This window comes from Eurypyga helias, unplaced genomic scaffold (assembly GCF_000690775.1).
Source record: "Eurypyga helias isolate BGI_N326 unplaced genomic scaffold, ASM69077v1 scaffold8352, whole genome shotgun sequence".
NCBI classification, from domain to species: domain Eukaryota; kingdom Metazoa; phylum Chordata; class Aves; order Eurypygiformes; family Eurypygidae; genus Eurypyga; species Eurypyga helias.
Window position 1 is genome coordinate 27,062 of NW_010236612.1, and position 12,678 is coordinate 39,739.

Sequence of the window (12,678 nt, forward strand, 5' to 3'; positions counted from 1 at the left end):
ACACATCAGAGCTGCTGTTACCTGGATATGACCGCTTAAAACGGGAAGGAAAATAAGTATGTGACCTCTTCAGGCCTTATCCACTTCCCTCACACAGACTGAGAAGCTCCAGCAGATCCTAGATGACTGAGGCAACCTCTTCACAAACATAGCCTGAAGTCTTTAAGCTTCCAAATTTTGGGGTCTGATCACCCTAATGCCTCTGGCTTCTGTATTCTGTGTGACAGCTGTAGCCATGCGGCACCTTCACAATGACAACAGCTTCTGCAGTCTGAGCAGAGAAAGTCTGGCACCAAAACACAGCCCTGATGGGTTCCTGACAACAGGATGATCCCTCAGGCATAGAAAAGCTTCCAACCTTAGACAACTGCCCTTGTGATTTTGACAGGAAGCTACTCATTGTCTGCATTTTTTCTTCTCTAACTCCTCTTTTCCATTTCACATAGTTTCTGAGCCCTGTTAGCTTGTGGCATACGTAGCTTTGAGATAAGCCACCTGTTTTAGAACACATTCATTCGTTTTCCTTATATTCCTTTCTCGCGGCACTCTTTCCACACTGAGGAATGCTATTCAATAAATTGAGAAGCCGTAGGTGTTTCCACTGGAGCCTCAACATTATTGGGAAACTATTTTCACTTCCACACCTGTTTTTAATAGCGCTTGGAACAACCAGCACAGCAATTGTTGGAGAACTTGCCTACCTCTGCTGGCTGGGGTATACGAGCACACCAATTTTACAGTAATGCAAGTGTGTAACTATAGGACACCAAATAGAAAGCTTTTGAAAACTGTTACAGGCAGGTAAAAAATATTTCAGACTGGTTTACCTAACTATGGTACAATTCCTTTTTCCATGCTACTGCTGGTGGGTAAAAGGTGGGGGAAGAGAGACAGGTTTATAGTGTGACGAGTCGTTTCATGTAATGACAGATCAGCTTTTTCCTGTAGGATCTAGCATTTAACAAGGAGGCAGAGGGAATCGCCTCTGACAGGAGTGCTAGCACTCACTCTTGGACACTTAGCTGGAGCCAGGCTGACTCTGGGCAAAATATTCAGGCTTTGGAAGTTCAGTGACCTAATGTACAGGATTCAGACATCAGCTACAGGACAAAGAAACTGCACCACTGCATCACTGTCATGAGACAGAGGTAGCCCTCTTCCACACTCTGGGCTGAAAGGCAAGGGAAGGACTAGAGTGATACTATCGCTGAGGTCAGCATTCTTCCCAGTAGGATTTCTCTGAATTGCAGCCTTACGCAGGCAACAGTCCCTCCGGCTGTGGGACATCATGTATTCTGGACATCCCAGCTCCAGAGAGAAGCTGCAGTTTTGGAGCCTGTTGCCTGAGCCTGAGACGAGGTGGGAAAGTGATGACACCAGCAGAATCACCGACCTCCCTGCATTATAACTGGTGAAACTGGAGAACTGCCATCCCATTCACCCAGGGTGAGGGTTGCCAAACACATTTTCCTCCCTCGCGTGTTCCAGTAGATTGAAGGCTGCCTTGCTTTTTAAACACAATCCCATCTCTTTGCAAGGCTCTGAAGGTGGATTGTCTGCCCAGTCTTCTTTCCTGACTCTTCAAGAGACAGCCTTTGGGACCTTCTACCAGGAGATCTTTCCAGCTACTTACATTTCCACAGCCTGAGAAGCACGCAGCTAAGCCACCTCTGAACTACACCGCAGAACGTACTCATCGACCACTTTATTTTGGTTGTCTGGCAAAATGCAAAAATTCAGAGGACCACAAAGCAAAAGGGAACATTAACTTCTACTCTTGCCCCTCAGAGATACACAGGTCTCTTACATGCAGCTCACAGGTCTGCTGAGATCAGACTGTTTGAAAATAAAGAAACCACAGCTGACATTTCCCTCAAGTGTCCCATGCTGCTACTCCACAAGCCCTGCTGATATTCCTGCAGGGCCTCACACATTTCCTTTCTTATCTACTCACTCCATCTCCACAGCCCACCAAAGTGGAGAACCTCTTCTTCACCCTAAGCCTGGTACTAGAAGAAGGAAATTTTCATGGGAGGGGTAGGGTTTTCCAGCAGTTCTGGAATGCAGCTCTGTTCCCTCTCAGCCTTGTGCTCTACTAGGTGATATCCGTGCCCTCCCTTGGACAATGCTAAGGGCAGCAGACACTCTTGGGGATACACTGATACGTGTACCACTGAGCCTTTTTTTTCTTCAGCTGTCTTGCAAATCACTTGGGCCTTCAGTTCTGCAACCTCCAAACGCCACCAGCGCCCTGGGTTTCAGGAGAAGCCTAGGTCTAAACCTTTGCCAGAGGCAATCTAGGAGCAGAAGTCAAGCTGTCACTTTTAAATAAGTCCTTCTTATTTGTGGCACCGTAGGAACATTGTAATCTGTCGTGAAGTTGGCAGGAACATTTCAAGAGAGGCAGGAAGGTGACTCGATGCGTGTAGCCCGTCTGCAGGCATCAACATACGTTCAAATGGATGTCTGAAAGGCAGATCCACACGCAAGCCCGTGCTGGAGACTGCCGGTGTACACAGTGAGGAGCACCCTACTGCTAAAGAATTAGTTCAGCAAGTCAATGCAACCCCTTCATTATGAACCAGCTTCTGCTAAAAAGCAAAACAAACTCCATCAAGTTGACCTCTCCACTCTCCATTTGGCCCTGTATGTCCAGGTAGTGTCTGGTGCTGGGGCTTATGTCCTTTCCTTTTCCCCTCCAAATCCTCAGTGGTTTTAAATGCAGGGTTGGGTTTTTTCCCCCCTTTTACCCCAGCTTCTTACGTATCTTCGTCCCCCCTCCTACTGCTCCCTGTCCACTCACTTTAACGGGCAGCTGTAGAGTAGCAGTTATGACTCCATGTCTAGAGTAATTTGTTTTCTTTCTTTGGGGAATAAGGAGGGGGGAGTGACTGAATTCTTTGGGAATGATTTATCACACAGCACTCAGGGGGAGCTTCATTTATTTGCCGAGCTGCATATGGTTTAACACCTATGGTTGCATGCCGATTATTATACAATGTTATTTTTCCCACTTGTATACTTTGCACCTTTTCATAGAGCAGATTAACTAGTCCCCAGTGGCATGTTATTTATGACTTTGTTTGCTGGCTGTCTGGGAAGGGTCCTGGTCCTAGATTCTTCCATTCTCCCTGCTTCTGCTCTCTCCTACGTACTCCCTCTTCTTCACCACACCTGCCTCACTGAGACCGTGGGAGAATCACACTGGGGCATCACATGTGTCTGACCTCAGAACTTTCAGGAGGGAGGATGAGAGAGGCCTCCCAAGCAACAGTCAAGACAGGAAGGGGTGGCTGAAACACGGATGGAGTTGGAGGGAAAGAAGGGATAGAAATTAAGGGAGAAACACCACATTTTTGGCCTGCAAGGAAGCAGGAGCTCTGCTGAGAACAACATGGAGGTTTGCTGTGAAAATGTAATGGAATTAGTAAATTTTCATGTCATACTCAACTGGAGCATCTCCCTGAGACTGCTTTGTTTGGTATCAAGCCAGAAATATAATTAAAATGAATGCAAAACCAAATTAAATCCTCAGAAAAAGAAGGGGTGGAAAAACTAACACGAAAGTTTAAAGTGGTTCTGGGAGGTGGGACAGTAAAGTGACAGGTTTTAGCCCAACGGTTTTGACAGGTCAGAGCAGCACTGTGTTGGGAGCCGAGAAGGACACGTTAATAGAGAGCAGTAGAACAGGCAAAAGCTTTTTGACTCATCGGATCCCTCCCATGAACTCTTGTTCTTGACATCACCACTGACCCTTCTTCTTTCCTCTTCAGCTATGGAGAAGTTCAAAAGCCACTAATCACCGGTGTAATGCCCAGAGGAGATGGAAGCACCAAAGTGCTCACCAAGGATTGCAGTCAGCATTAGGATGTCATTTCCAGGCACCAAAATTCTCCAATTCCAATACCACTGTAACACCTTACTCAGATGTCACGAAAGCACAATTGTGCCTGGCTACCTCCCCATCTCAACCTGCTTTCCTGTTAAAGTGAGATCAACTTTTGCTTCCAGCCATCTTCTCCTCCACTTGGCACCCTGACTAAAACTAACCAGCCACAGATTCTGGGGAAGAGCCTACAATCCCGTAACAGACATTTGGACAGTAACATTAACACAACCGGCATGGAGAGACAGCCAGTCAGTTTGGAACTAACACGACTAGTTTAGTAGTAGCAGAAAGTGGTAGAAAAGTAGCAGGAGAAGCAGAAACCCACAGTCAAACAACGAGGTGGGGAGTGCTGCGCACCAAGAGGAGGAAGAGACAGCTAAGAAAGAAGGCTGAGAAGGTGGGAGGAAAGACAGTTGAGAAACTGCCTCCATTCGAAACATTGCTTTGCTTCCCAAGAGCCTTGTCTGGATCCACCTGCAGCTCTCTGCAGTGTTCCGTATTTCCAAGGCGCAAAGGAAATTTGGTCCAACTCCAACTAACTATACATTCAACACAAACGGGTGCATTGTCTCCCCACTTTGGAAAATAACATAGGCGTTCAAGCTCCTCGGGGTTAGCAATCACGGCTAAAAAGGAAAATCCTAATAAATCAAACCTTTGTCTAACCTTGGCTATTTTTGATGTATCCCACCAAAAGGGCCATGTTCCTTTTTAAGAGCAAATCAGCAGGCTCTGCCCCATTATATGTTGGTCTCACCTGACAATCGGACTGTGGAGGAACTACACCGATTCTCAATATAGGTGGCTTAAATGCACATTCCTTGTTAATGTATGGGATCCTGGAAAGACTCCATGTGTCTAAGGCAACATACCAGGAATACATTCTCATTAGGAGCAACTGCTACCCTTGATCCTTAAGAAAGGCATGCAGCAAAAGGATATCACTTTTTTCCTTCCCAGAGGAGGGAGCTATTTCGGGGTGCAGTGTGGATTTTCTTGCCTTTTTTTCCTGCAAGTGGGAAAAAGCCCCAAACCTTAAGGAACACAAACAAGCCACAGGACCCATGTCCTGGTAGTACACTTGATATAATCACATCCCACCTCACTGAGCAGATCTCTCGAGACCAACTGCACCCAAGAGTACGCAGACGGCCTTTGGGGTCACGGGAGGGTGTGCTTCTGCTTCTTGCGAAAGTATATACAGACGTGCAGCTTTCAAGGTGTTTCTCCTGTTGGGGAAACTTAAATTTTGGTCTCCAAGTGAATTCAGTTAACAAAAAGAAATGTGAATACCACCATTTTTGGTTTTCAAAGTTCATTTATAGTTGCATTCTGCCTACTAACAGCCCTGAGAGCAGAAAGCTCTGTCACTGGAAAGCTGTCACATGCGACGCCTGCACGACACTTGAGTACTAGAGCTCAACAGAATAGGCCACATGGAGCTGGCCCCCATTCAACAAGCAAGATTTTGAAATAAACAGCTATGGTTTTTTCCTTTTTTTTTTTTTTCCTTTAACTAGGCACACACAAACCTGTCTTCAGCTGCTAACCTTAATATATTACTCATTCTTCCTTTCAAATAACGTCATGTTCAAAACCCCAGTGACTGCAGAATATTTACTTGAGGCTGCTACTGCTGGTTTCTCTAGAGCTGTTTATTTTTCCATGCATGAGCTCATTACATCACTCTGGTTTTCTTAAAGGTTGTCAGGGTAAGCTGGATACAGCCTGGAATCTCTCGCTAACTAAAACCAAATCACTAAGTAGCACAAATGGATTTGGAGGTAACACAACTCTGGAAATGAGGAACAACCACGGGTTCCTCAGTGGAGATGGGGTGCTCCCAAACAGGCAGCCATTAGATTTATTTTCTTGGAAGCAGAATACATTATCAATTGTTTCCCTAGATTGTGAACTGTAAAAGAATAACCATTTGGACTGTTCCTGGCCGGAATAGGTTGGGGAGAGGAGGTAGGAAAGTAGGAGGCTGAAACGGTAAACATAGAATGAAAAGACAGTTCCCACCCACACTGATTAGAGAATTACCATTGCAAAGGTCCCACCTGTAGGTCCTGCTCTGACAGTGTTAAAAATAAATGATATATCACAGAGGGAAGTGCTAAATAACAGGCTTGGTTTGGGGTATCCACATGGGTGTGCATGTTTGGGGAAGGGGAAAATCAATTCAGAACAAATATCAAAAAATGATTTTGTCATCTTGCTACAGCAAACAGAACATTGCGTTGATCTAGATCTTTCACTTGCCCTGAAAAGAAAAAAATACTTTTGAGCTTTTTGGATTCATGAAGGCAGAAGACTCAGTTTGTAAGTGTAAAAAAACAAAACAAAACAAAAACCAAAACCCAACACCCCAACAACTGTAACTTTTCTGCTACTCATAAGTCCAGATGTTAGACTATGTTTGTATTTTGGTTCCTGCCTCTGGCTGAGAAGATTTAAACCTGCATCTCAACCTAGTGAGGAAGAGATCTAGTCCTAGAACTGTCAATCCCTCCTAGCAATGGTGTTTTACTTCACGTAGAAAAATTCACTGACGAAACACCTGGAGATGTATAGATTCGCAGTCAAGCGCTCTAGTCACCAGGCTAGAGTCATTCTGCTTTTCCTTATTCCTAGCTTAGTTAGTACTTACACATGCCAAGCAAAAGATAAATGCTCCAAGAGAGGACTGTTTCAAAGAGAACCTCTTCTGCTTGTCAGCACCAAATGGAAGGTGGAACACTCCAATTTCAAATGCATCTCTTATGGGATACAGGCTGCATAAGCAATACGGGGTGTCACCAGCTCTACAATGCTCAGCTACCTGGTGCGTGGTTCACCCCTAAGCCTAACATTGACCACAGACAATGCCGGCAAGTTACAGACCTTATTTGCCTCCATAAAGCCATTCTTAAAATTCTCCTCATGGCGGATATAGTGATGGTGCTAGCTTTCCAAGATGTCCAATGTCAGTGCTGATTGAAGCGCAGCACACCACCTCCGACAGTAGTGTCTGCTGGATCTCACTGCAAAGGACAGGGCTACGTAACCACCGCAGGGAGGAGAGAGATCAGGGTTAAGTCAGTTAAGAACAGAAATAAAAGAACAGTTAGGCTGGATATTACAAAACAAAACAAAACAGAGATTGAGTTCAGACAGCAGAGCAGTTTCTTGTGGGAAGAAGTGAAATCCTTATTGCCTAAGGCATTTATGCCACACTAGAAAATGCTGCTCTTGAAACAGTACAAACATTCACTAGCCTTAAAGGCAGTAAGATGGGATGACCTTCTAGGTCTTTTCTCACCTCTAATTACAGCGATCCCATTAAATTGCTGCGAGAGGACTCTATCTGCTTCAAGACACTAAGTGCAAGCTCAGAGGGACAATATAGCTGAGCGAATATCAAAACCAAAAATCCAACCTTGCACTAGTAAAACTTACCTCAGCCCTTTAAAAATTAATGAAAAAAAATCAGAAAAGTGCTGAGCATTAATATTTCAAGCTGTCAAGGGCCAAAAGCAATTAAAAACTTCCCCTAATTTTGCATGCCCATCTCCTGACAGCTGTTTCATCATCTTCAGCCAAGACAGACTTGAAGACATTTGAAGAACCTGATTCTAAATGATAATTACCCTCCCCAGCTCTTTGTTGTTTGCTCTCACCTACCCTCTATACTGCCTTTTAACATATATGAGAAGGGATGGAAGGTACCAAACAAGGGGACTACGCATCCCTAGTTGAAAGTGACAGACTGAAGTAGCCCACACCTCATATCAGGTCAGCTGTAGCCCTATTTTGATGAGGCAGTATTCCTTGATCTCAATAATTCGGTGTAAGAAATTAAGACGGCTGTGTATTTGTAGAGCTTAATGTGGAAAACTGGGGCTAAAAATTGGCAAACCAGCCTCTTAATGAGATCCCATAGCAAATGAGTGTCTGTCTGGGCAATCAGGAAGGCTGAGTCAGATGAACCACATGTCTCCTTGTAGCTTGTTGTAGAAACCACCTCTTACGGAACTCTTGAATTTCCCAGAAGATAATTTATTCTCAATTTGTAGCATGCACCCACAATAATCATCTTTGAATAATAGAAATGACATCAGAACCAACTGGAAAAAAAGTGGACAGAAGTAAACTCACAGAAGGAACCCTTCCATGAACAAAACTCCAGTTTACATGAGGCAGCTTCCCGAGGAAACACCTGAACAAGCCGATTGCCTTTACAACGTGAAAGCCAGCCTATTTTGGGTGTCAGGCCAAGAAAGGGTGGGAGACAGGCTCTCAAGTAAAAGACCCTCTCACTCCCAAATGCCTTTGTAGCCTCCTAGAACCTACACCTAGGAACTCTTATTGCCATCGCAGCTACCAGGTTTGCTACGTTAGAAGGAAAGTTGGTCTCCAAGATAGGTAGGACTTATTACATAGGATTTTAGTATTAAACTGTCACCTACAATTGCACTGTGAGCTGCCGGTTGCTGCAGCATCACACAAGCACAAGCTGCATTTTCTTGCCCATGAAAGACATCCTTAAGGAAGAATGCTGACAATCCTGCATCATCTGAAGCATCTGGATGATTCCCACTGGCAGTTCCTACACAGACCACTCTGCTACAAAACCAGTCAGAAGGTGAGGCACAGCAGACTGGGTAACAATGGATGTCCTCTTCCTAAGAGCTCTCCTCCACTCTGCAGGAAGAGGATCTCACCTAACCTAGCCCTGATTTCACCCTGCAGCTGGGAGGTGGCACAGGAAGGTTAAGGCATCTGCTGAGTGCCATGAGTAATCCCTGGCTAATCCAGAAATACCAGGTGATGAGGTACTTCAAGGTATCACAATTTATCTGTCCTAGGGACTGGAGTTATTCCCAACAGCTGTTCTAGGCATATATTGTTTTACAAAATATATACAGTAGTAGCAGCTCCTATTTAAACCTTAAATAAACCCATGGCTTCTTAAGGCAATTTTTTTCTTTTGATATTCCCTATACCTTCTTCCTTTCTCCCACTTAATTTAAAATATATCAGATAGAAACCATTCTTACTGAGAATCTCCAAATTTCTTCTTCAGATTCTTCCAGTTTCCTGTGATTTCAGTGACTCCACAGTTTCACCCTCATCTATATCTCAATTTTTACATCTTAACTTCACGTCATCTTGCTCCCCCTTTCCCCACTCATGTTCACGATCTTTTCTTTGCTGTTTTTTACGCTTCAGTCTTCACTCATCCACTCTTTTACCCACAAAAATACTCTCAACTTTACTTAGGCCAAAACATAAAGTAACCTACTTTCAGTTGTGAAATAATCCAATCATTTCTCTATCAAAAAAATATCCCCCACAGAGAAGAATCTTGGAAGTTGCTAGAAAATCAGCCCCTCTGTATTTTCTCAACTGCTTAGACCAAAACCACAGCCCAGATCTCCGAGCCAAATGCAAACAGAATAAAGATGACAGCTGGCTGGGATAAATTAACAGACAAACAAATTAGAGGTTCCCCAGTTATGGTTTGTGGAAACGGCAACATCTCATCACACACTGACTGTGGCCTTCTGGACACAAAAAAGGATGCTTTCTGAAATTATTGTATAGCCTGCACTTCAAGTCCTGCGACACCGAAAAGCAGCAGGATAGCTACAACGAAGAAAAATGAAACAAGAACAGACAGCGAGTGGCTGCAGCCTAGTTAAAAGAAAACTTTTCATCTTTTTTTAGATGAAACATTACCTGAATTCCTTACACTGGAGCTGTTCAGTTTGGAGTCTTTGATGACCAAGTGCTTAATCCAAAGGGTGGGTGCTGTGATTTCTGAAAGAGAAAAAACAACTGCCTTAAAGAAACTACAGCAGCTAGTGAATACACATGGTTGTTACTTGTGAGGACAAGATGTTTGCTACAACACTGCTTTAACTGATCCATCATCTCTGTAGAGATCAGCTCATCCCTTGGTGAGGTCTTCCACCTCTTAGGAACCACTATTTGAAAGTCTTCCACAAGGTGTTCTCATTATCTTCCCATTCCAGAGAGTATCTCCCTGCTGGCAAAACATTTATTTTTCCTCCCTCCACCCCCCACTTCCTAAATTCTCAAGTCTAAAGCCTTTCTCCTCAAGATTTAAAAGAAGGTTATTTTGTGTGCTATAGCATATATTAGTTTCCACTAAAGTACATATGAAACAGATTTAAAAACAAGTCAATCCAGACCTTAAATACTGCTTTAACAGCCCAAGAAGAGCTGACCACAGTCAGTTCCCTAAAACATGCAACAACAAAATCCCAAATAAATAGGCAGGGAAATGAAGATATTTCTGGAAAGACTTGAAAGGAAGTCTGTTAAAGAAACAAGTTCTGCTTAGAAAAGCATGTCTGATGCACTACAACCAAGACACCCAAACATAAATTTGTGGGGAAAAAAGTGCTTAGAGCACCTCCTCTGAGGTGTTACAATTCATTTCAAAACACAGCAGAACCCGCCCTAAGCCACAGAAATGACACAACACCAGCATTTGATTAGAACCGAGCAAAGCAGTGCTCAATACCATGGGCTAGAGCTCCTCAAGTGACATTTTCACAACCAGTATTTTCTGAAAAACAAATTCAGTTTCCACAAAACTGAATTCTGGGGGCTGACCTGCTGGAAAGCAGCTCTGCAGAGAGGGACCTGGGAGTCCTAGGAGACAACCAGTTGGCCATGAGATAGCAATGTGCCCAAGAAGGCCAGTGGGATCTGGGGTAGATTAAAAAGACCGTGACCAACAGGTCAAGGGAGGTCATCCTCCACTCCACTCTAGTGAAGCCGCATCTGGAGTACTGTGTCCAGTTCTGGGCTCTCCAGTTCAAGAAAGTCAGGGATCTACTGGAGACAGTCCAGAGGAGGGCTACAAAGATGATTAGAGGACTGGAATGTCTCCCTTAGGAAGAAAGGCTGAGGGAGCTGGGTCTGTTTAGCCTGGGGAAGAGAAGGCTGAGAGGGGATCTCATCAATGCTCATAAATATCTGAAGGGTGGGTGTCAAGAGGATCAGGCCAGACTCTCTTCACTAGTGCCCAGCGAAAGGACAAGGGGCAACGGGCACAAACTGGAATGCAGGAAATTCCATCTCTACATGAGGAAGAACTTCTTTGCTTTGAGGGTGCCAGAGCACTGGAACGGGCTGACCACACAGGTTGTGGAGTCTCCATCTCTGGAGATATTCAAAATCCGCCTGGATGCATTCCCATCCAACCTGCTCTAGGTGAACCTGCTTTGGCAGGGGGGTTGGACTAGATGACCTCCGAAGGTCCCCTCCAACCCCTAGCATTCTGTGAGCATTCTGTGTAAAATGTACCTTAAATCCTAAATCCTGGAGTTTGTCTTAAGTTTTTACAAGAGTTTTCTTGCTCCCTTGTTGACATTTACATGGATCTGCTCAGCAAGGGAGAGGCTGGCTGACTACAAAAGAAACTGATTGTACATTACAAGAGCACAAAGGAAAAATGAAAGGGAATTTTTCTTTCCTAAATGTTTTCAGCCACATTGCAGGCATTACTGTAATCATGTTAGAGCATTGTTTTATATGGAAATATAGGTTGAACACCGATATTCCAACAGTGGTAAAAGTTTGCATAACAAAGATTGCCTTATCTGCAGGTTTCACTACACTGTTTTATCATCACTCAGCCATGATGTGCTCCTATAAATACATATACCTATACCCTTCGGGCCTTTTTTGGGGAGAACTACATCAAACTAAACACTGGGTGAGAGGTAGGGAAAAGCACAAAAGTAGAAGTCCATAAGCCAAAGTGCTGGATCCAAACTTCTAAATCTGGGATGAAATTTAGCTTTGGCTCTGGACTGTATGGACTGGGTATGTCTACAGCTGAAAAAGGAGGGACAAAGTCAGTGATGCCAAAGAATGGGTCAGGGCCTTTAGGGACACAATGGTCCTGGGCTGGACTAGGTGCCCTCTTACACACCCTTTCACCAGTGTTTTGCCACAAGGATTCTTAGTAACTGAGCAGAGCCACTTCCCTTAGAGCTGCAAGAGTTCATCTTATAAGACCACTAACCATGGCCAAAATGGGAAAAGATGCTCGACTGTATCACTGTTGGGGAAAAGTCCTAATAGAAGTTATATCCAATCTAATCCACGCCTACTCAGTTAGGTCAAGTGGAGATATAATATTCACAGAATCATCATTTATATTAGATATCAGGAAAAAGTTCTTCATGGAGAGGGTGGTGAAGCACTGGCATAGGTTGCCCAGAGAAGCTGTGGATGCCCCATCCCTGGATGTCTTCAAGGCCAGGCTGGGGGAGGCTTTGAGCAGCCTGGTCTACTGCCCATGACGGGGGGGTTTGTACTAGATGGTCTTTAAGGTCCCTTCCAACCCAAACCATTCTATGATTCCATATCTTTAAATGAGGTTGAAAGGTGCAGAAAATAATTGGGGGAAAGGAGGAGAAAGATAAAGAAAAGGAAAGGAATCCTTTGGGATCTACCATAAAAAAAAGTGTATTTTCCATCCAGCTGACCCAGACATTTTTTGGAATATAGGTAAGCAACATACTCTTCTGAACAACAGATCCGTGGAAAGAGTAGATTCCCACTGAGTTAAGAGGTTGCATTGGTGTTAAAGAACAACAGAGGTGAAGTTTACAAAAAAGAAATGTTTATAGAAGTTATTCTGTAGGAAATTAACACAACTTGCACATTGAAACTAAGTAGAGGGTAGATGCAAAGAAAACAAAGCCTGGAAGTGCAGGAGTGAATAAAACTTTAAAACTTTAGCAAGGACCTTTAATAAAATA

The 12,678-nt window shown here is 44.0% G+C and overlaps 1 protein-coding gene across 1 annotated transcript in view; it reads right to left on the reverse strand.

Moving 5' to 3' along the window:
* The window catches only part of SMOC1 (SPARC related modular calcium binding 1), a gene marked incomplete at both ends in the record, with an annotated part of 79,042 nt that overhangs the window by 22,497 nt on the left and 43,867 nt on the right, over window positions 1-12,678 (reverse strand). Inside the window, one exon of the mRNA XM_010147155.1 lies at window positions 9,614-9,694. Coding sequence (XP_010145457.1) covers window positions 9,614-9,694 — 81 coding nt within the window. The remainder of the gene's footprint in view (window positions 1-9,613; window positions 9,695-12,678) is intronic.